Source organism: Sceloporus occidentalis, unplaced genomic scaffold (genome assembly GCF_023333645.1).
Source record: "Sceloporus occidentalis isolate IW3139 unplaced genomic scaffold, rSceOcc1.0.p SCAF_99, whole genome shotgun sequence".
Classification (NCBI taxonomy): domain Eukaryota; kingdom Metazoa; phylum Chordata; class Lepidosauria; order Squamata; family Phrynosomatidae; genus Sceloporus; species Sceloporus occidentalis.
In genome coordinates, this window is record NW_028317079.1 from 681,779 (window position 1) to 705,398 (window position 23,620).

The 23,620-nt window shown below is 42.8% G+C and overlaps 1 protein-coding gene across 1 annotated transcript in view; it reads right to left on the minus strand.

Moving 5' to 3' along the window:
- LOC149284093 (melanopsin-B-like) overlaps positions 1-23,108 on the minus strand; it is a 37,408-nt gene extending 14,300 nt beyond the window's left edge. Inside the window, exons 1-7 of the mRNA XM_089497146.1 lie at positions 22,954-23,108; positions 18,623-18,756; positions 16,862-17,065; positions 16,116-16,287; positions 11,610-11,765; positions 10,457-10,564; positions 2,378-2,552 (exon numbers count right to left, since the gene is read on the minus strand). Of these exons, the coding sequence (XP_089353272.1) occupies positions 2,378-2,552; positions 10,457-10,564; positions 11,610-11,765; positions 16,116-16,287; positions 16,862-17,065; positions 18,623-18,756; positions 22,954-23,108 (1,104 nt within the window). The remainder of the gene's footprint in view (positions 1-2,377; positions 2,553-10,456; positions 10,565-11,609; positions 11,766-16,115; positions 16,288-16,861; positions 17,066-18,622; positions 18,757-22,953) is intronic.
- Between the last annotated feature and the right edge of the window lie 512 nt (positions 23,109-23,620).

The following is a 23,620-nucleotide window of genomic DNA, read 5'->3' on the forward strand; positions in this document are numbered from 1 at the left end:
TAGGCCTTAAATGGAAGGACTGCATGAGCCATGAATGGCGCTCCCAGTTGTCACTTATGACTTATGTGACTGCACTTGTTGTTTGTGTCTTGCATGAATGCATTAATACTTTTCAGGGATAATTGGAAACATGCAAAGGAAAAAAATGTCCCTTTTCATCTAAAATATATTTTTTGTAGATTTCACTGTTGTCTTAGCAACTGTGAAATGTAGCATCTCACCATTATAAAACAATAAAATTTTATCTTTGTAATTTGCATATTTAGCCTGTTGAGCCATCATTTTCCATTGACAGTTTATCCGTAGCTAGAAATGTAGTTGAAAATGACTATTCATAAATGCCATCAGAAACTATACATTCACCTAGCGTAGCAACAGATAACTGTGACTGAAACACAGGAAGTATTTATCTTAATTAGTTGCTTTTGTATTTTCTCCTGAATGAATTCCAGTTGCTGTTGGCCAGCTGGAATTATAAGTATAGCATTTTCTCTGCATGTGTCCAATTACAGAGTTATCATCATGTGATATTCTTTTATACATATATTTTATTTGTTTCCATAGCTGCAAATACTATATAAAAATGTATTTCTGTATGGTATTTCTTATTGCTATATGATATGGCATCTAGACATACCAGTAAACACAATAATTATTGTCCTAACCCCTGGAATCATTGCAGCCCCTTTTCTGGGAACTCCAACTTGCATTTAAAGTTGCAGGCAACTCGCAAGTTTACAGCTTTTTTTTTTTTTAGTACAATGCGTTTTTTGTGTGTACAGACTTTGCCAGCTCCCAAGCATTCACACTTTAGTAAACAGACCTGTCCAGCTTGCAAATTAACTACTACCAGTTTGTTCCAGTACAGTAACTGTAGACAAAAAGCATGCCCCACAGTCCTCTTATTGTCTTCATATATTGTTTCCTGCCCTCACAGAACACATCCTCGGTGCTGGGATATGCTAATACTGCTATAGAGATTTTTGAGACCCTATCTACACAAGAAAACACTGCATCTACTGATAAGAAGGTAAGAAATGTAAACCACTGTGTCACTGCACCCAGGTATTACCAGGGCCGTTCTCAGTACTGCCTGGGGTGCCTTAACCAGTGGGGCATTCAAAGGCCGAGGAGCAAGGCCAGTTGAGGAGATCACAGATCTCCCGCTTACTGGCCCAAAATTAAGGAAGAGCGAGAAAGAGATATTGAGTAAATAAGAGAGAGCACACCCTAAGCCTACCCTTGCGGGACATGTCTGGGACTGCCCACTGCGTTCCCGGTGACATCGGGGGTGTTCCCGCTGAAGTCAGGGGCATTTCCGCTGATTTCAGTGGGCGATCACGCTGACGTTGGTGGAGCAATCCTGCTGACCTGGGTGGGGCTTCTATCGGGGTTCTCCGTGTCAAAAGTGGAGAGTTCCCAGGTATGGTGATTGTGTGTGTATCTGGGTATGTTAGTGAAGACATGTGGCCAGCAAAGAAGCAGCAGATTAGGCCCCCTTACTATAAAGGGCCTTGGGGAAAAAATCCCTTTTGCTGTGCACCAGCTGTCTTCTCCACCTGTACTGCACATATATGTAAAAAAATTGGCCCATCTATACTGCCCTTTTTAAATCACATTTTACATTAGATTAATTATTTAAGGTTTAAACACATGCCTTTTTGAATTGCTTAACTGTGTCTGCATGGGCGAGTACATGTTCACTAGAAGTCTATTTCAGGTATCTACTATTTTCTGCAAAGTTGATTTTTTTCACATTACTTGAATCATACCCTGTAGTCTGTGTGCTCCTTTTTTCTTATTAAGAATGAATCACTAACATATTTCTTTTAAGCTAAAAAAATAGATAGGAATCACCAAACTTGGGTTACTTTGATATAGTGGCAGGCAAAACAATATATGGCCATATAGTGTGATGGAATCCCAATATTTATGCCCTATATACATACCTGGGAACTTCTGGGCTCCGGCTACCCAGAGCCTTCCCTTGCGAGACGCGGCCAGGACTGCCCACTGACGTCGGGGGCGTTCCCACTCATGGAAACACCCCCATTAAAGGGAAAATGGGCGGGGAGTGGGGCATGTCAAGACCACGCGACCTGGAGGATTCGGTTGTTGTGCCAGAGAACCAGAGAAGTGTTGCTTCACCCGGCAATCTGCGGGTCAAACCGGAGAGTTCCCAGGTATGCCTATATAGGGTTGTATTTGGAATGGTATTCCTGCACTGAATTCTTGTTTTGTTTTATATTTCTTTTATGTCTCACATGTTGCAAGGGATTTTGGCCTTATTATGAATTTTGTTAGTATCTATTAAAGCACATTTTGATTATACACCAATCCGTCCACATGGTGGGGTGCTAAAAAAATGAGAACTCACTGTTTCTGCTGTGGAAACTGTTGAAATGCAGCTGTTTTTCTTCCTTGTGGCTATAGAATGCCGACTGTAGACAGAACCACGCATTGAAGACTCAAAATTAGATGATGATATATAATCTTTCTTTGATATCTTGATGAGGAAGCGGAGACAAGGCACAGACTTGTGAATGGTTTCCCTAAAAGTGAAAGAAAAAATATTATATATATATATATATATATATATATATATATATAAAACTAGAGCACTGTCTTTTTCCTATAAAATGAAAAACTAAAAAAAAGACCTGAGAGTGCACTAATTTTTGTGGATATATATGGTCTAACCAATATTTCAGTCCCATGAATTTTGGTCTCAAGATACATATAAACAGTGTTTACTGACAGAAGTATTTCTTTAATTCATCTATTTCAAGTTAACCTATGTAATTGGTAATTACAAACACAGCACATGACTACAAGTGTGACTGTCACAATTACAATCTTTTTATTATATCTCTCTCTGTTTAGGGGAGTCTCAGATTTTAGCTCAATTGTGCAAATACAGGGGGGAAATATCCACCAGCATTTCAGATTAGTCCTGTTCACAAGGGCAATCTAAAACTAAAACATGCAAAAGATTTCCTCTGCAAGAGTGAACCAGCAATGCCAGATGTAGATTTTGATTGTACGTTTATGAATTTATTCCAGGACAAAACATACACATCATATTGCAGAGCTGCATCAAAATGTTTTATACATTAGTGCAAAATATATTATAATGAAGCAACAGTAAAATACGTAAACAGTTCCAGGGGTTCACAATTGTGATGTTGGGGCACCTGGGTATAAGGGGTGGGAAGGGGATAGGGAAAGGTATAAAGGGTTAGAGGGAACATGTGAGAGGTGGAGAGGCATGGACTCCACTAGCCCTAGCCATATCCTTTAAGCCCTGTATGTTACAAGGTGGGGCCTCCATGTATGCATCCTGGTCAGGGCCGGCCCAAGACAAAATGCCACCTGGGGCGAAGTTTAAAATGCCGCCCCCACAATTATCTACCCTTCCTCTCCCTGCCGCCCCCCATTATCTACCCTTCCTCTCCCCCCAGTACTTACCTTTCAGCAGTCCTGCGGTGAGTCTCCCTGCTCGGTCTCGGTGCCGGCTTGTAATGCTGAGCGCCGGAAATTACGTCATATTCCGGCGCTCAACATTACAAGCCAGCACCGAGACCGAGCTAGAGGGCTTGCAGAGGAGAGAGAGAGGGGCGCCGAGCGGGTACTGACAACTTGGTAAGATAAAACCACTCAGCGCCCTCTCTCTCTCTTCTCGGCCATAAAAAAAAAAAAGGGCACTTTGCCGCCCCTTCAAAAGTGCCGCCTGGAGCGGTTGCCCCACTCGGCTCCATTGTCGGGCCGGCCCTGATCCTGGTGCCATGTGTTCTCCACGTGATGTAGAAGAAAACGTGATAGATCAGACCAGACCACCTTCTTGCGTTGCTCTGTGGTCAAATTCTTATGCTCACATGCCCATTATAGGGGCTTTTGGGAGTGGACAGGGGTCAGCATGGGCACCCTGACTGGTCTGCAGCTACGCAGCCCCATACTCGACAAACTGCGATGCACTCTGTGCTCTGACACCTTTCTATCAGAACAAGCATTAACTTTTTCAGCAATTTGAGCTATGGTAGCTCGTTTGTTGGATTTGACCACAGCCTTTGGCTAGCCTTCGCACGCCACATACATCAGTGAACCTTGGCCGCCCACAACCCTGTTGCCGGTTCACTGCTTTTCCTTCCTTGGACCAATTTTGATAATTACTGACCACTTCAGCCCGGGAACACCACATAAGAGGTGCAGTTTTGGAGATGCTCTGACCCAGTCGTCTAGTCATCACAGTTTGCCCCTTGTCAAAGTCGCTCAGATCCTTACATTTGCCCATTTTCCTGTTTCTAACACACCAACTTTGAGGACAAAATGTTCACTTGCTGCATATCCCACCCACTTATAGGTCCCATGATAACAAGATTATCAGTGTTTCAGTTTACCTGTCAGTGGTCATAATGTTATGGCTGATCAGTGTACATGTCCATAGTTACTAAAGAGGCTGCATCCAACTTTTTTAAATAACACCACTTTAATGGTCCATGACAGAAATACTGATTCAGTGAGTGGCAGCCACTATTATTTTTCTGACTATAAAGAAGGTAGTCATCTTAAGGGTTTCAACCAAAGGTACCAATTGCAATACTCAAGTCACAAAGTCTAGAGTTGACATGACTCGGGCACTATATATTAACATACAGTTGAAACACATAAATAAAAACACAAGAGACATGAGGTCGTTGGAAAGTGTAAGGCCACAGCGCTTTATTACTGTGACAAAATTGTAGAAAATTAGTAAAACATAAACATTGTTAAAATAACATTTGTAGGGATGTCCCGCCAAATACCATACGGGAACCGTTGGGTCGGAACACCCTACCCTTCCGAAGTTCCCCCAGGGACTGAACCCGTGGAGAAATCAACATGAAACATACACGTCGGCATAACAGCCAATTGTAAACATATCACCTTAACGCTCAGAATTCAGCCATAGACTCCGTTAAGATAAATAGAAGTGAAAAAATTGGGGAGGGAGGGCGGGGATTCACTGCTTTAACGGATTCTCTGCTTAATAAGCTGGCAAATATTATCTGACCAAAGGCGGGAAAAGGGGGTCCCATAAATAGACAGCCAGAAACCCCACCCAAGCATTACAAGGAACCCTATAGGGTGTCCTACAGATGACCCCCATCTACATCCTGACAGCAGCTTACTGTTAATATAGGCCCAGTCATGCAGCCCTTTCTCTTATTATCCAGGGCTTGTCTTGACTCGGGCACTATATATTAACATACAGTTGAAACACATAAATAAAAACACAAGAGACATGAGGTCGTTGGAAAGTGTAAGGCCACAGCGCTTTATTACTGTGACAAAATTGTAGAAAATTAGTAAAACATAAACATTGTTAAAATAACATTTGTAGGGATGTCCCGCCAAATACCATACGGGAACCGTTGGGTCGGAACACCCTACCCTTCCAAAGTTCCCCCAGGGACTGAACCCGTGGAGAAATCAACATGAAACATACACGTCGGCATAACAGCCAATTGTAAACATATCACCTTAACGCTCAGAGATCAGGAATCTCCGCGTTTAAGGCGGTCAAACGCGGAGATTCCTCCACAACTGGACAGCTCGCTCAATACCCGTGGTGACCTCGAGACACCACAGATCGGCTCCCACATCACTCAGGTGAACACCGTCATCTCGGAAAAGCGCCGGGCAGTCGGTCGTAATCTCAGGGTGAGAAATCACCAGACCTCCTTGCAACGCAACGAAACGAGCAATAGCCTTATTTACGTCAGGCGAGCCCTATTAATCCCAGCCAACGACCTCGCACCCCTCCAAAATAACCTGGGGATGATCTCGGACCACAATATAATGACACCGGGCATAGAAGCCTGGAAACGAAGGATATCACACTTAATATCTTTTTTGAGGCGCCGAAGGGGCACGAACATAAATCGTTCCCACCCGCGTGGATAACCAAAATCTGGGAAGGCCTGTCAAGCCAAATAGCCCGCTCCAATTCGTAAACTTTTTTTTTTTGGTTTTTTTGTTTAGTTATATCAAAAGGGGGCGAATATAAGACTTGAAACGGGCCGATTCCCAGCGCCCGATTCTCTTGATAACAGAATCACTTAGGCCCCATCTAGCTGCCTGAGTCGCCGCACCAATGCGGAAGGAATGAGAGCAATACTCATAAGGGGGAAGGAACAAAGCAGCCAAGCAGCGCCGGAAAACTGCAACGAATTGGAAACGGGAAAGAAAAGAGCCATCCTCATGAATCAGCAATGGCCCATCCCCGTGAGGTCTAATTGCCAAGTAGTTCCGTAAGCAAAGCAGCGGGCAGAGATCGCTACCTTCAAAACGCGCCAAATGCTCCGTAAAGCCTTTTCCGCACTGGTCAGTCTTGGAGCGATATATACGTAGACAAAGGCTGTCCATACTCGGGAACACGTCGCAGTAACGCAAGCCACCGGGGCAACGCCTATTCGGGCAGACCAGTTCAGAAACTCGAAACGCTCCAAAAAACGCAAGCGTGAAACTCAGCTGAAAAAGCGAACTTTCGTAAGCCGAGGTACAAACAGAAGGCAGAACACGGAACAAACGCTCCAATAGATCCAGCGTAACTGGGCGGCGAGTGTCGCGCTGAAAGTACCCTTTCTTGTAACCCTTCAGAGCCTGCCTAACCAGAAAGCATTTCGTGAGGTCCTTTGACCCCATAAGCTTAAAATAAAAAGCCAGGGCAGCCATTTTGCGGGAAATGCACGACACAGACACACCGCTGGAGTAAGCGTCCCCCAAAAACCAAAGCAATACTGCCAACTTTTCCTCATCCTGCACCGGGTCGCCGGCTGCAGCCAACGTAGCCGACCATTCCTCCCAAATTCTACAGTAAGCCGTCCACGTGCTGTCAGCCATAGAGCGTCGGATTAAGGCCATCGCACCACTACTCCCAAATCCCAGAGTTCCACAGGGCACTCCACTCCATCCGAATCCGCATCGGGGGCCAGGATCCGGAAGCGCTCCAGCTGAAACCGAGACAGAGAGTCTGCAATTTCGTTCTCAACACCGGGCAGATGTTGAGCCCTAAGGTATATATTGAAACGTAAACAAAGTAAGACTAAATTGCGTAACAGCCGAACCACTGGAGGGGAAGAAGCAGTAACGTTGTTGATAGCGTGCACCACACTTAAATTGTCGCAATAAAAACGCACCTTTTTGTTGCGCAGTAAATCGCCCCAAACATAAACGGAAACCAATATCGGGAACAGCTCCAAAAAGGTCAAGTTCGCGGTCAACCCTTCATCCCGCCAGCACTGGGGCCAAGCCCCCGCACTCCAATGCCCACGAAAATACGCACCGTACCCAGAAGCACCCGCCGCGTCGGTCCAGAGGCACAATTCAGAATTCGAAACCTCGCTATCCAACCAAAACGTTTGACCATTAAAATCGCGCAGAAAGATATCCCACACCCGCAGATCGTCCTTATGATCAGCAGTCACCCTAATAAAATGGTGGGGGGCGCGAGCACCGGACGTGGCTAATGACAGACGCCTACAGAAAATACGGCCCATAGGAATAATCCTACAGGCAAAATTCAGCTTACCAAGGAGCGATTGCAACTCCTTTAGGGTGACCTTCTTCCTAGAAACAACAGCCTGGACTGTAGACCGCAAATCAACCACTTTGTCTAACGGGAGACGGCAGCACAAGACCCGGGAATCGATCTCAATTCCCAAAAATGTTATAACCTCAGAAGGACCCTCAGTCTTTTCGGGCGACAAGGGAACCCCAAAAGAAGCCATGACGCGCTGCGTAGTTTGTAAAAGGACGTGACACAACAAAGAGCGCGGAGGACCAATGCACAAAAAATCATCCAGATAGTGGATCAAGGAGGGAATACCAGATTCCGTCCTGATGACCCATTCCAGAAAACTGCTGAAAGCTTCAAAGTACGAGCACGAAATGGAACAGCCCATGGGAAGACAACGATCCACATAAAACTGTCCGTCCCACTTAAAACCCAACAACCTGAAACTTTCCGGATGAACTGGAAGGAGCCGAAAGGCAGACTCCACGTCAGTCTTAGCCATCAGAGTACCAGTGCCATATGACCTAACCCAGTGTAAAGCCCGATCAAAAGGGGTATACGAAACAACACAACACTCCCTATCTATACCATCATTTACCGAAGAGCCCTTCGGATAGGACAAGTGATGTATTAATGTAAACTTGCCCGCTTCTTTTTTAGGGACAACACCCAAAGGGGATACAATCAAATCCGGAAGAGGGGAAGAAAGAAAAGGGCCCGCTATTCTCCCCAAAGCGACCTCTTTCCGCAACTTCTCGGTGACCACTTCCGGAAAAGACAAAGCAGACTGCAAATTTTTAACATCAAACGAACTTCGTTCAGCCCGACAAGGAACACGAAAACCTTCTGTAAAACCGAACCACAACAATTCAGCAGCTACCTCATCCTCATAACGCTGAAGCCACGGTAGCATCGCGTGAGCGTTCACCGGAGTTCTCCCCCTTTGCAACAGTGCTTGCGGCGGAAGCGGATTTTGCCTTTTTAAAGCATTTAGATGAGGCATGGGAACCCCCACAGACCGAACACTTGTGTTTGTATCTGCAGGAAGCTCCCCATTGACACATACCCTGGTTGAACTGCCAGCAACAGCCTTTCTTATTGCCTGCCGAAGACGCGGCTGCTGAAGCACCCCCGGCAGTCCCTGTAAAGGGGTTACCTGAAGACCTGGCCGGGGCAGTAACCCGGAGCCACAAGGCAATGTCCTTGTGGTCCCAACGAATAGTCTTACGGACTGACATACGCTGCCGAAATTGCTCGTCATAACGCAGCCATGCCATACCCCCATACACCCGGTAAGCTTCTCCAATGCTATCCATATAGCAGAATAATCCTGAGCAATGCTCAGGGTTTTTCTCGCCGATGACACTTGCCAAAATAGCAAAAGCTTGCAACCAGTTCGTAAACGTACGAGGAATGAGGCGATAGCGCCTCTTTTCTTCCTCCTCCTTCTTACTCTCATCCCCTTTGGAGCCCCTATCCAAATTAAATTTCTCCAAGGGAAGAAGAGAAAAAATTTCAACATACTCGCCCTTCCATATACGCTCCCTCACCTCCTGCTTGAGATGTGCCCCAAGCGGGCCCTCGAAGCACACATAAACCTCACCATGTGCCGAATCACCAACCCTCTCGGGCTTGTCAGGACTTTTTCCCGTAGCCTTTTCTACCGTCTGCGGCGACGGCGCCACCGTGGCAGGGGCAGGCACAGGTGGAGCAGGTACCGAGCTGGCTACGGAACCCAAAGGCAAGACACCAGTGGGCTGTGGAGCATAACCACTCCAGACCGCCTGTGGGCACGGGTTACCAGGAAGTGGGAGGAAGACCCCCAACAGCAGCAGACAAAGGTAAAGAGGTATGTATAGGAGGGTGTGGTGCAACAGGACCAGAATCCTGAACATGCTCACCAGAACTGCTGGGTTGCAGGGGAGCCATTCCGGACGGAAGAAGATGTTCTGCAGACGGAGGAGAAACACGCCCGGATGATGAAGGCTGCAAAGGGGTAGGTGGAACCACATCAGAGGAGCCGCCTTCGTCGGAATCCCGCGCGACCACAGGTTCCGGTGGACAGGGGAGGACAGGAGCCCGTCTCGCAGATCTTCCACGGCTGGCAGAATTCCTTTGGGACGTCCCTCCTGCATGCGACGGTCTTTGAGCTCCGGGAGAAGCAGAAAGTCTGGGTCGTCTGGCGGGCCTCCTGGAAACCTCAGGACTAAGCCGGGACGGAGGCCTGCTCCTGCGGGCCCCAGCTGAAGCAGAAGGGCCGGCCGGTAGGTCAGAAACTAACGAAGCCAATTTGTCTTGCAGCCAGGAACCACCATTGGCCACAGCAGCAGCCCTGATGGCAGCCAGCATGGCCTCAACGTCCTGATCAGCCATATGCAGGTATGTAGATATTAAGAATATAGAGATGCGCAAGGATTGATGATTCACTGCTTTAACGGATTCTCTGCTTAATAAGCTGGCAAATATTATCTGACCAAAGGCGGGAAAAGGGGGTCCCATAAATAGACAGCCAGAAACCCCACCCAAGCATGACAAGGAACCCTATAGGGTGTCCTACAGATGACCCCCATCTACATCCTGACAGCAGCTTACTGTTAATATAGGCCCAGTCATGCAGCCCTTTCTCTTATTATCCAGAGTTTGTCTTTATCATATTTTGCACAAATATGCCTGTTCCTCCTGGGAACTTGATATTGGAACCCTTACTTGTTTACTTTGTTAGCTTTTTACAAGATTCCTCAATAAATAATAATAATTCCTACATGTTTTGAACCTGAGCTAAGGCAACAGTGTCAGCAAATCTTAGAAGACCTAACTTTGAAGGGTAGTTCTGCACAGTGGAAAAAAATAGTTTCTTTTAACGTAATAGATATCTATATTACATTTTGTTCGTTTCTTTACCTGTATTTTGGATGAATTATTCCATATATAATCGGATTATAAATTGCAGAAGCTTTGGCAATAACTGCAGGAACAGTCTTGGAATACGGAGTTAACAGTTTTCCGTAACTGCAATATAAAGATATAAAACATTAATGTCCATATATATGTTTTTCAATCATGTCATTCAAATCCATAAAAAAATTACATTTTGGTTTCCCAAGTTTAGATTCAGTGGTGTACATTGTATAGTATAAAGATTTGCATTTATATTAAACTTTTATTATCCTAGAGCTAGAGGTGAAGTCAAGCAAACTATAAAGTGTTATAAATATTAAATGTTTACAACTTCATTAATTTGCTTGTTTGCTGCGACAAAAATTCATTTTTTGTCTACTTGGTAAACAGATTAATTGCCAGCTAAACAATATATATCTCACATTATCATCAGGGCCTGATATATATTTCTCCAGCCTTCCTTCTCTTCCTGGTCACATAAAACAGGGGAAGAAAAGGTACTGAGTAATATCATTTAACATTGTGTGGCGCTGTGTAGTTTTCAGTGGTAAAGATACATCTAAATTATTTTTTTTAATTTTAAAAGTCCCATAAAACACATGCCTTCCTAAGGTGATCAAAACATAGTGATTTCCCTTCATGAGAACTGATTAGTGATTTGAGTCATTAATTCATACGTTATATTCATAAGCCTTGGAGTATGTTGGTGGTTTATAAATATCATACTACTACTACTACATTTTCCTTATTATTCAAACTTTTCTACTTGCATGTCCTATGATCTTATAGCAAAGCTTTTAAAAAAGATAATTCCAAGCATTCTGTGGTTGAGCAGGACCATATTATACTACATACACTGTATGTCTATACTTTGCACTGATATTGTAGTTAGATACAATTTTAATAGAACTCCATCAATCTTGATTTCCCAAGAAGCCTTCTTTGATGGTTGCATGAAAAGCTAACAAATAAATACCACAACTTAAGTTCAGTATCAAAGTGCACATGCACTTAAGACGGAAAATCGTTTTCATGATTACGTTTTTATATTTATTTTGCTTCAAAGTCGTGGAGATTCCTGATTATAAGATGACAAAAATCTAAGTATAATTGTATCAATATTTATTTGTGTCATAGTAGATAATATACTACTTACCCAGCCCATGCAATCAAAGTCACACATGCATAAGGAGACCAAGACAAAACATAAACAACAATGATCACAAAGGCGATTTTTGCCATTTTCCATTCATTCTTCATTGTTGGGGATAAAAAGGATTGGCGTCCACATGATCCAAGCTTCTGAACGTTCCTGAGGAGGAAAAACAGTGGGAGCATTACAACATTTGTTATTGTAATTGCTGCCACTTTGCACCAGATCTGCAACTTTGGGACACCATTTGTTTTGTAGTCTAGCAATAGCAGTGACTGAGGATGCTAGATTATAACATCGTATCCCAGTGAATATATGGCTGTGAGATTGCATAAAAACTTGTTTTCTAGATAAACTCACCCTAATCAGACCAAATTTTGACATACCCTTTACCTGGTAGTTACTGCTTAAGTCATTTTAAGGATGAAAGGCCAGTAGAACAACAAAGCCAAAATGACACAACAAAGACAGAATAAGTGGTCTACAACCTCTAAGAAGTTAGTGCTATACTCACCTGTTCCCAAAATGGGCCAAATGGGTCCACTGGGTCTGCTAATGTAAGTGTGGTATCCTGTCGACTTTTTATTTCAAAGATCTTTTCTTTACACATGTTAGTGTTGAACGTTGAACCAATTATATTATTGTCACGGGGTCAGGTAGCGAAGGAGAATCGCTCATGGCCCTGGACGTTGAGGGGAGCAGGAGTCTTAATGGGAACGGTGAACCGGTTGGTCACACACGGTTTCAACAAAGAGACGTGGAAGGATCTAGGTATTTTCATGGTCGGTGGCAGATCAAGGGACACCGTCACGTCGTTGAGCTTGGCACGGATGAGGAAAGGACCAATAAAACGGGGACCAAGAGACTTGGATGGTTGACGTAAACGAATGCGTCGCGTTGACAACCAGACACGATCACCCACTTGGTAATCCGGAGGAGGTGTTCTCTTGGAGTCAGCACACCGTTTATGGAGATGTTGGGCTTTCAGGAGAGACTGCCAATGTTTGTCCAAGTCAGACACACGACTGTCGACTGCTGGCACCGAGGAGGATGAGCTAGAAGACGGAGGAGGCAACACGACAGGGTGATAGCCCAAGGCAGCAAAGAACGGGGTACAGCCGATGGACTCATGAAGAGAACCGTTGTATGTCATTTCTGCGAGCGGGAGGAGAGAAGACCAGTTGTTTTGGCGTTCGTTGCTGAACATCCTTAGGTATTGTTTGAGTGTTTGGTTTGTTTTTTCGGTCTGGCCATTGGTCTGATATGCTGACGATAAATGGAGTTGTATGCCGAGTTTATGGCAGAGGTGTCTCCAGTAGCGGGATATGAACTGTGTACCCCGATCAGATACCATGTGGAGAGGGAGACCGTGAAGACGGACGATGTGGTTGAGGAAGACGTCGGCCAGTTGCAGAGACGAAGGCAGGCGAGGTAAGGCGATGAAGTGTGCTTGTTTGGAAAAGCGGTCGACGACCACCAAGACGGTGGTGTTACCTTGCGACTTGGGTAGATCCACGATGAAATCCATTGACACGTGTGTCCATGGGACCGTGGGAATGGGAAGCGGATGCAGGAGACCTTGAGGGCCTCTCCGAGAGGTCTTCTGGCATGCGCAGGTGTGACAGGCTGCAAGGTACGCTCGGATGTCTTTGGCAAGGGATGGCCACCAGAACGACCTCCGAATGAGGTAGTCTGTCTTCCGAAAACCAGAGTGACCTGCGAGAAACGACTTATGTCCCCAATGAAGGACGTCCGTACGGAGACTGGGAGGGACGTAAAGACGACCCGGAGGAGGACGTCCGGAAGACGGGATGGCCCCTTGGGACATGCGGATTTTGCTCATCGTGCGGAGGGACAGTCCGGCGATAAGGCGTGTGGACGGTATGATGGGCTCGTTGGTTTGTTGGTCTCTGTGGTTGTCATGTTGTCTAGAGAGTGCGTCGGCCTTGACGTTCTTGGAGCCCGGTCTGTAAGTGATGTAGAAATTAAACCGGTTAAAAAAAAGCGACCACCGTGCTTGTCGAGGACTTAACCTCTTGGCGCTCTCTATGTACAATAGGTTCTTGTGGTCTGTCATGACGACTACGGGTTGTTCTGTGCCTTCTAACAGGTGGCGCCACTCCTCGAATGCCATTTTGACGGCTAGGAGTTCGCGGTTACCAACGTCGTAATTCCGTTCGGCCGCGGAGAAACTTTTGGAAAAGAAGGCACAGGGATGGTATTTCGTGGTTTGGTCATGTCGTTGCGATAACACAGCCCCTGCCCCGGTTTCGGAGGCATCAACCTCTAGGAGATACTGTTTGGAAGGATCCGGCCGTCATAATATGGGGGCTGAGACGAAGGCTTGTTTTAGACGGTCGAATGCCTGTCGACGGCCCCCGTGTCCTTGTGTGAGGCGTCTCTTCGATGGGGAGTAGCCAAGGTAGGGAGCCATGTCAAGGAACGCAGCAGGTCTGTCATGGCGTCGACCTTTTGTTCCAGGGACTGGAGTTGTGCGGCCTGCGCGGCGAGACGCTGGTCTTGGAGGTCCTGCCGTGCTTGCAGCCGTGCCATATCCGCGGGATCCATGTTAGAGACCCGTTCAAAAATGTCACGGGGTCAGGTAGTGAAGGAGGATCCAACTATGCAGATATGTAGCGCAGTCCAGTAAACAGTCCGGTTAAAGGGCAACGGCAAAACAGCGAGGTCAAAAACGTATCCGAGGTCGAGGTAGGCAGATCAGAAGCATAAACGGTAAAACAGGTCCGGGTCAGAGGCAGGCAGCGCAGAGTCGTAGTCAAAAAACAGGCAAAGGTCGGTACACAAGGCAATAGAGATATCTCAAGGAACAGCACACCCAAAAAGCAAAACACTTTGAACGGGTAACGTAAATGAAAACAAATGGCGTTTAAATAGAGAAGGCACTCACAGTTAGGCCGCGGCGTGGCGTGCGTGGCGTGCGCCGCGTGACGTCATAGCGGCCGCGGCAGACATCCGATCCGCGGTCCCGGCGGGCAAAGGAGGTGATGTGCCTGCACGTCCTCGGCGTGCCGGCACTTCCCTGAGCGGGGTTGTGGAGGCAGGACTACCCTGCTGACGTCGGGTCGCGGCGGAGGTGGAGCCGCGACACCTACGTGACCTTACCGCGCCGGCGGCGGTGACGGGCGCGCCTATCCGACGTCGGGTCGCGGCGGGGGCGGAGCTGCGACCCCGACGTGACCGCACAGCGTCATCGGCATGGAGGAGTGAGCCGCCGCGAGCACCCGAGGTACGTGCTGCGGCGGCGCGCGTGACAATTATCTAATACTGATTCTTCCCTGAGTACAATGGGCTTAATCCAATGACCCACCTAAACTTTTTTAGCAGTTTTGACATGGGCAAAAAACGTGTGGTTTGCAATTCAATCACGTATGTTCACTAAAGTGTGAGTGTTTACAAGCTGGCACAATACGAAATATCAATAAAAATTACAATACAAAAACAATTGGGGTCGCTAGGAGCATCAGTTGTAGGTGCCCTTTCCTGGGTTATATTTCGTCTGCTTCTGGAGTATTGATCCCAAGAAGTTGTCAGCAGTTTTTGATTGGCCTCTGCCAAAAGGTATGCATAGAGATATGCAATCCTTCCTGGGCTTTTCAAATTACTATTGAAGATTCATTAGGAGAATCTTAACCACTTTGCGACATTAGGACATACTTGTATGTCCTATGAAATAGGCCTTAGATGACAAGTACTTAGTGGTACATCATATGGCTTTTACACCGGTTACACCAGAATAATGGTAAATGTGTGAACAGCGGGCCTGGCATTCTCAAGCTCAATAATGAATTTATAAATGTTTCCACAGAGAATTCATCAGAATGTAAGAGAGCATGTAAGAGCATGAGAGAGTGAATGAGGGTAAAGTCCAAAAATGAATAGAACACAAATTTTATGAAAATTGTGTCTGAATAATTTTTTGATCTATTTGCATGAGTCTACTACTAACTATACTGCCTTTACTCACTTACCTGCATTTGTTCAAAAAAGGAGCGTCACACAAAACAGAATTTTTTTCTTGTGCACTTACAACCTGAGCACACTCAGACATTCCAGACAACAGACTTAAGGCAGAGGGAGTTTGAATATATTCTCAGTTTCATTTAACCTTTTTCCAGTTTCTCTGCCTGTAATGGCACACTGGGGTCAGTCAGAACAATGAAAGACAATCAAAAGGGAAAACGGCAGCTATGTGTGGGCCTCTGACAATGTTTGAGCCGTGGGCAATTACACTTTTTGCCATGTAGTAAAAGCCCTGTACATACATGGGTTTCTTTTATATATATATATATATATATATATATATATATATATATATATATATAATATATTTATTTATCAATTACCGTAATACCATTACATAGATGTGTTTATTGTATAAAAATTTAAAATTTAATATTTGAGAAAAGTGACAGATCTGTTTTAACAACATGGGATGATATTTGAAGCATTACATTCCTGTAGCCAGAAAAAAAGTTTATTTCCACTTACCTGCCTGTACTTCTTATTGCCAGGAACATGAATAGATAACAATGTGATATTACAAGAAGGGGAATGAAGAAGACGCAGCAACATAACATCATAGTGTAACTTTTGTTAGCCGTTGTAGATGTCACATAATCCCATGTACATGATATCCTTAACCCTTCTGGAACATAGGAACCTAAGGGAAAAAAAGTTTAGTGGGCACCAGTTTGGTACCATTTACGTATAAACACATCCAACAATATAATATGCTTAGTATAATTCTAAATTAATTCACCCCTGTGAACTGAGTTGTGTTGAAAGGAAAAATTAAAGTTTCTTGATTATGAAAGGATGTTTTAGGAACACTGAGTCTTTTGACTGTTTCATTTGCATGTTTGGGTTAACCAAAAAAGCTAGTTCATGCAGCTTTTCTTTTATAGCAGAAAGCAAAAGAGTTTATCATTCTTTTACAAATATCATGACAAATTAGAAGTACTTTCACTTTACCTCTAACAGTCATTAACAGTGAGTAACAGTCATTAACAGTCAGTAACAAAGATAGGTGCCATTTGGAATGGTTCTTCTTTCAATGTTAGAAGATTTCTCTGTAACTACCAAACTTCATCAGCATTGTGAAACATACTTTGTGTCTTATTCAGTTAACAGAGAGTTCTCCAGGACTTGATCACTTGCTGAGAAGCCAAGCAAGTATTTTCTAAATATTATCCTAAGTAAGTGTGTGATTAATGTCAAAGGTTTACTATACTTACTCCAACCCAGTAAAGGTGCCAAACTCCACATTAAGGAATATAGCCAGACAAGGGCAATTACTTGGGATGTCCTTTTCTTAGAAGACCATCGTATGGATTGTAGAGGTCTGGTGATAACCAAATAACGATCCACAGAAATAGCCAATAAAGTCATCATAGATGTTATCCCAAACAGCGCACCGCAAAATGCGTACACATTACAACCTGGAAAATAGGAAACAGCCACCAGGGTCTGATTTCATACATTTTTTATTAATCTGCTTAGATTTCTCTCTTGTTTCCTTACTTTTCCTGATGGGTTAGAGGTTGGAAGACTGAGGGGTAGTGTGAGAAAATGAAATTTCATAAAAAGGGTAGTAAATATCTGGAACACAGTAAAACCTTGGGGTGTGCATAAAGCTGTGCTAAAGGTAACAGTGATTTCCAATGAGAGACCATATGGGCCAATTTGTTATATGTACAGTATTTATGTAGCTATTATTAGTGTATATATTGGTCAACTTTACCAACTTTCTTTTTTCTTTGGCTAACATTGTACAAGTCAATACCCATATAAAAGTAGCTGGCTTTTGAAATATCACTGTGGTTTTATTCATTTAAAAAAAAAAAAGAATATATATATATATATATATAAATACATTTTGTAAAAATAATTCCTGGTGTCTATTTGTACAATGCTGTCAAGCAGAAGCGAGAAGCTGTATGAAGATACCAAAAAGCACGTATCTGAATAAACAGATTGTCTTTGTATGAACTGATCAGGATGGATTACTAATCTACCTGTGTTGCAAATTCTGTTTTAGAAGCTAACATTATTATGTTTGTTCTAGCCTCACCGAGTCTACTTATAACACAGTTGAGCAAGTTGAGCCATGTTCCCGCTTTTTACAATGTTATTTTCTTTGAATAAAACTAATTCACGTAGGACAATAAACGCTTTTGTGTCCATCATGAATGTCACTCATCTTTCATTAACACATACAGATTGAAACAATATTAATTGTGAACAGGCTACTTCAAAAAGACCTTGGCATTCAGAAATGCTAAATGATTGTGACACATCTGCGTTAGATAGTGGAGAAGATAATACTCCATAAGGGTCTCATAAACAGTCAGCTCTGTCACTACTAAACTATAATGGAGCTGGCAGTCAGGGCTCTCCTTATCACAGACCAAAAGGTACAGCTGTCCTAAGCCCTAACATCCTTTGGGTCAACTGCCCTGCCCCTTTCCCATTGATTAAATGTGTAGGCACCTACCTCATCTGTCTATAAAACTATCCTTACTATCTGTTTTTTTTACTTCACCCCTTTAGCAACTTACTATTGGGAGGCATTGGTGTGGAAGGAGTGTTACATGGAAGGAGAAGTGTGCTGAAGTGTTAGACAAATAGCAAAGAGAACAAACTGTACGTGTAGGGACAAGGGGTGTAATTAATTAGAAAACTGGGACGTAAGTGTTTGTATGGGTAAAAAACACAAAACTACATTCTATTCAATGTAAACAGTTCACTAATGCTTCCCCTTGTATTAAAGAGCACTCCAGCCCCTCTTTTAAAATGTAAAATGCATGTATACCATAAGGTAAAATACACTGTAGTTCATGCAAAATAGACTCCAATATGGGTAAAAATAAAAAAATAAAAAGATCAGGATCTGGTTTCTTCTTTTATGTCTTATTGGGTTTTCCAGAAAGCATCTACTAAAAATAGGCAATTCAATGGCAGTCTGATTCTCAGAAGGATTAGGGGCAATGCTGTACCTATTTCTCCAAGTATCCATTTCCCATGAAGACTGTTAAGAAAGCAGACTGGAGCTTGGGTAGCCGACATAAGGAAATCACTGACGGCTAGGTTCATTGTAAAGTAGTTAGGTGCTGTTCTTAGCTTCTTGTTACTGAAAGTAGAATTAAAAGTGCAATATGAGTAATATATTCCATTATGTGTTATTAAAAAAAACCCTTTCCTTCAAACCGATTTACAGCACTTCCATACAGATTACTGTCAGTGGCGTCGGCAGGGGGGGGGCAGAGGGGGCCATGGCCCCCCCTAAATCATGCTGTGCCCCCCGGTGTGCCCCCCCAATTGAAACGCCGTCTTTTTTTTTTTTTTTTAATAGATCCGGAGGAGAGAGAGAGAGGCGCCGAGCGGTCGCTGAGGAATAAGTTCTCAGCGACCGTTCGGCGCCTCTCACTCTTTTCCGCGACCGCGAGGCCTCTGCCTTGGTCGCAGTGCCGGCATTTCAAGCCGAGCGCCGGTATATGATGTCATATCCGGCGCTCAGCAATGAAGCCGCGCACACTGCGGCAGAACCAGGAAGACAGAGACCTCGCGATCCCGCCGCTGGACTTCTACAAACCCAAGGTAAGTGAACTACAAAGGGGGGTTAGAGAGTGAAAAGAGGTAGATAGGAAGTGAGAAGAGGTAGATAGGGATACATTGGGAGGGAGAGAGGGGGTAGATAGGATAGTTTGGGAGGGAGAGAGGGGGTAGATAGGATAGATTGGGAGGGAGAGGGGGTAGTTAGGATAGATTGGGAGGGAGAGGGGGTAGTTAGGATAGATTGGGAGGGAGAGGGGGTAGTTAGGATAGATTGGGAGGGAGAGGGGGTAGTTAGGATAGATTGGGAGGGAGAGGGAGATATTAACATATATTGGCAGCAGGGGCTAATATTAATATTAATTGGCAGCAGGGTCTAGTATTTATATTCATATTGGCAGCAGGGTCTAGTATTTATATATATATCGGCAGCAGGGGCTAAGTTTATATATATATTGGCTGCAGGGACTAATAATATATATTGGCAGTAGGGGCTAATATTAATATATACTGGTAGCAGGGTCAAATATTAATATATATCGGCAGCAGGGTATAATTTTTATGTATATCGGCAGCAGGGTATAATATAAGTATATATCCGCAGCAGGGGCTAATATCAATATATATCCGCAGCAGGGGTTAATATTAATATATATCAGAAGCAGGGTGTAATATTTCTATATATTGTCATCAGCAGGGGCTAATATTAAAGAATGAGAAATAACTGCCTAACGTGTGTGTGTATATGTGTGTATATATATATATATATATATATATATATATATATATATATATATATATAGTGTATATGTACCGTTTTATAATTGGCCCCCATACTTTGGTTCCTGGCCCCCCATGTGCCCCCCCTAAATATGAAAGCTGGAGACGCCACTGATTACTGTTACCGTAATATCATACATTTACGTATATTCTCTAATTCTGGGAATAAAAAATTAAGATGTTATGCTCTGTCAGACAGGAATAGATTAAAAAAATCAAGTTAAACAACTAGTATAATTGTTTTGAAATATTTTGTTAAAGTAGGGTTTTTGTTGGCAACACTCATTTGCAATTGATGACAAATCCTACGTAAGTAATTACTCTACTGTCCTGACCCATTTTTTTTAATCGCTTCCATTTCTAAGGCTGCCAGAACCTGATCTAATCTGGTTCAATAAAATAGCAGGGACATTTTAACAAGAAGCAAAACCAAGCACACAGTCCACAAGTTAAATGATGATAACTAAAAGAAACAGACTAAGAGGACCACTGGCCATAAGCCCTAACGGCACTATTGCCATGAAAAGCCTGATGGGAAGGCATAATCAGGTGGCATAAACTGCACTGCCATTTGTTTCAATGGAACAGCCACAGAGCATGAGCAGGAGCAGTAGTTAAGCATTCTGTATTCATAGAACCAGTAGGGGAAGGATAAAAATGAGACAGAAGACTCATATTATAATTCAGATAAAAATACGAGTAAAATCTATTGACGCAATACTGATTCTCAAAATGTATTTTAATTGAATCGGAGGCTTTAGTGTCTCTATAAGTGGATATTAGCTACAAACACTTTGGTCATTTATTTTCACAGGCATGTAGTTCACAATCATATAAGTGTGTGATATGATACATGTGGCAAGTAGCTGTGTACAGACTTTTAGACAGAATTCTAGATTTTTTTATCACAATATCAGTCATAGCAGGACTAAGGAATAGTTTGGCATTTTTCGGTGTTACATTAGACAAATGCTTGAAGGAACATTAAAGCTGCATGAGAAATTACATGCACAATAGTCCAACTTCACTAAAGACCTAAAGACAACTCTCATAAGCACTTGAAAACAAAAAAAGACTGTATATGTAAGTGAGTATAAGTGAGTTGGATAAAGCAAGCAACAATCAAATAAAGAGGGGGAATAAAAACACAAAAACGGTGTATGAAGAAGTTGAATATAGCGGCACATGCGCAAATGGTGTCCACAATCATCTATAAATAACTAAGACACACTAACAAGAAGCGCTACATCCGACCAATTCCCATGTGAGCCGGTGCTTAAAGTAAAATAAATCACAAGAAAATAGTAACAAAAAAGTGAGTGATATAAACACTTATCCTCTGGCACCTATATCCACATAACACTGAATAAGAGTTTCACCTCCGTATAGGGAGATTAAAGTTGCCAAATATTTAAAATGGTAAATGAAAGAATGTTAGAAATTAAATAAATAAATTGAATAAAAATGCAGATAAAACGTGAGTAAAATATATTTTTATCCTGATCTCCCCAACTTCACACCACTCTCCACATAAGCTTCACTACAATGAACTCACCTTTTCCTACAACAAAATCAATTCCTCCCTTCTGTAATGTACGTCCTCTACTTCCTAATAGATTATAAACTTGTGTGTTAATTTTTAATTTTATTGTTTATTTTGTATTTTATCAATTTTCATTTTGTAACAGCGCTATGAAATCTACTGATGCTCTACAAATACAATGTAACATAACTTGTCTGCAACATAAAATGTATGCATAAACTTGCATTTTAATATGTGTTGTGCTTTGTGGCATATGAGAGAGCCATGAATCAGCCTAAATTCATGTGCAGGCAGCATGACCTGGTCTAATGATTGGGTGAGGTTTCGAGTAGTGGGTTTGTTAGCCAGATAGGGGGTCAATTGTTAGATAAGAGGAAATCATGAACCAGTGCAAGGTGTGGGATTCATATATATTATTTAAGGGATCACAGACTAGCAAAAGCTTCTTTTTCTTTTTTTCAGCAAAAATATTCCAACCCTACCGTCCCTTTTTTTCTTCGGTAAGCATTTGTATGTAGCTTTGTGAAGTTCCAGAGGGTTAAACACTGAGAGAAATTGTCAGTTATTACCAACCCATTTGCTAGTACAGGGTTAGTGGCAGGTAGGGCTATATTGGTATTGAGGTTTGTTAAAGTGTCCCTTAGGTGTGATTTGGGGAAGATTTGGGATGGGTGTCCTTTAAATGAGGAGGGGCCCTGGCAAGATGGACAAGCTGTGAAGGTCACTTTTGACACAAGAATAACATTGTTTTACTGTTAGTTGGTATTAAAATGAAGATGTGTCTATAAAGCGCTGTGACCCTTACACAATACACAGAATTATTTGTCTCCTTTGCATGTGATTTGCTGGAGCCGCAAGTGATTGGGTATCTTGGATTAAGCAATATAACTTAAGTTGAGTAACATCAGTGTGTGTGACTTTGCCTTGCCTTTGTAGTGAATAGAACCTAATAACTACTACAAAGAGTATTTTAGAGAAGGTGAGAGTATTAGCTGGACTGGGAGAGGTTCTACGAAAGGTTACATTGTAAAACCTGAAAGGAAAGTCTTGGCTGACTTTCCAAACTAGTACACTCTTAATTTTATTCATTAATGCAGACTCTGAATAAATGTGGGCCTCCTGGGTATCTTAACATTCTAAAACAATAGTGTGACAAAAAGGATTTTTGAGGATCTTTTTGTCTTCTAAAGTTTGGGCCTCATGGGTTCATGGAAATGAAAGGCATTTATCTGAAACAAAGATATTTTCAAGTAAAAATTTCCATGTTTCAAATGCAAAAGGTGAGATACACCCATGGTTTTTTGAAGTGCAAAAAAAGTGAGATATGCCTAGGCTGCATTATAACGCAACTGTGGCATTTACTTTGGACTTTGATAAAGAAATGATACATCAAAATGTTAGCCCCATAAAAAGATATCATCAAACATTGCAATACTAATTTCAGTACCATACCTGTAAAATGCATAGAGAACTAGAAGGTTTCCGGCTACACCCACAGATCCAATTATCAGAATACAGCTTCCAAATGTGTAAAGAACTTCTTCTGGAATTTCTGGTAAAGACACCACACTCTGATGGGTCCCCGGTTCAACAGCCTGGATAAACATTAATCAATCACTTAATTTAAATTGTAGAGAATACTGAATTATATTGCCAGTAGTGTTACTACAGATTATGAAGTTTTGTTAAAAGTAGTTGTTTGCCAGTATTATTAGCCTATCACCACATGGACAGTGTACTTAAGAAAAACGAAGCTGTGGTTTACTTGAAGACGCTATAAATTGAAAGGAAGTGAAAAACAAATGTACAACATTTGCAGGAAAAAATAACATTAAATAGATACTTTTCTATTGCGTTTGAAGCAGTGTGGTGCAGTTGTAAATGATGAGTAGAACAATGATCCTATAATCATGCTGCTGAGTAGTGCATCACTACTAAAAATGTCTGCAGATACTATACAGGTAAAACATGTCAAGTGTTATGTGGTTTTTATTTTATAATTAGGATCAAAACCCCTGTATGTCAAAAGTAATTGAGCCTTATTCACTGTGCACAGTTAATTAAAAAAAATAATTGCATGTCTTAAAACATGGTTTGCTATTTAAAAATGGGTCTAAAA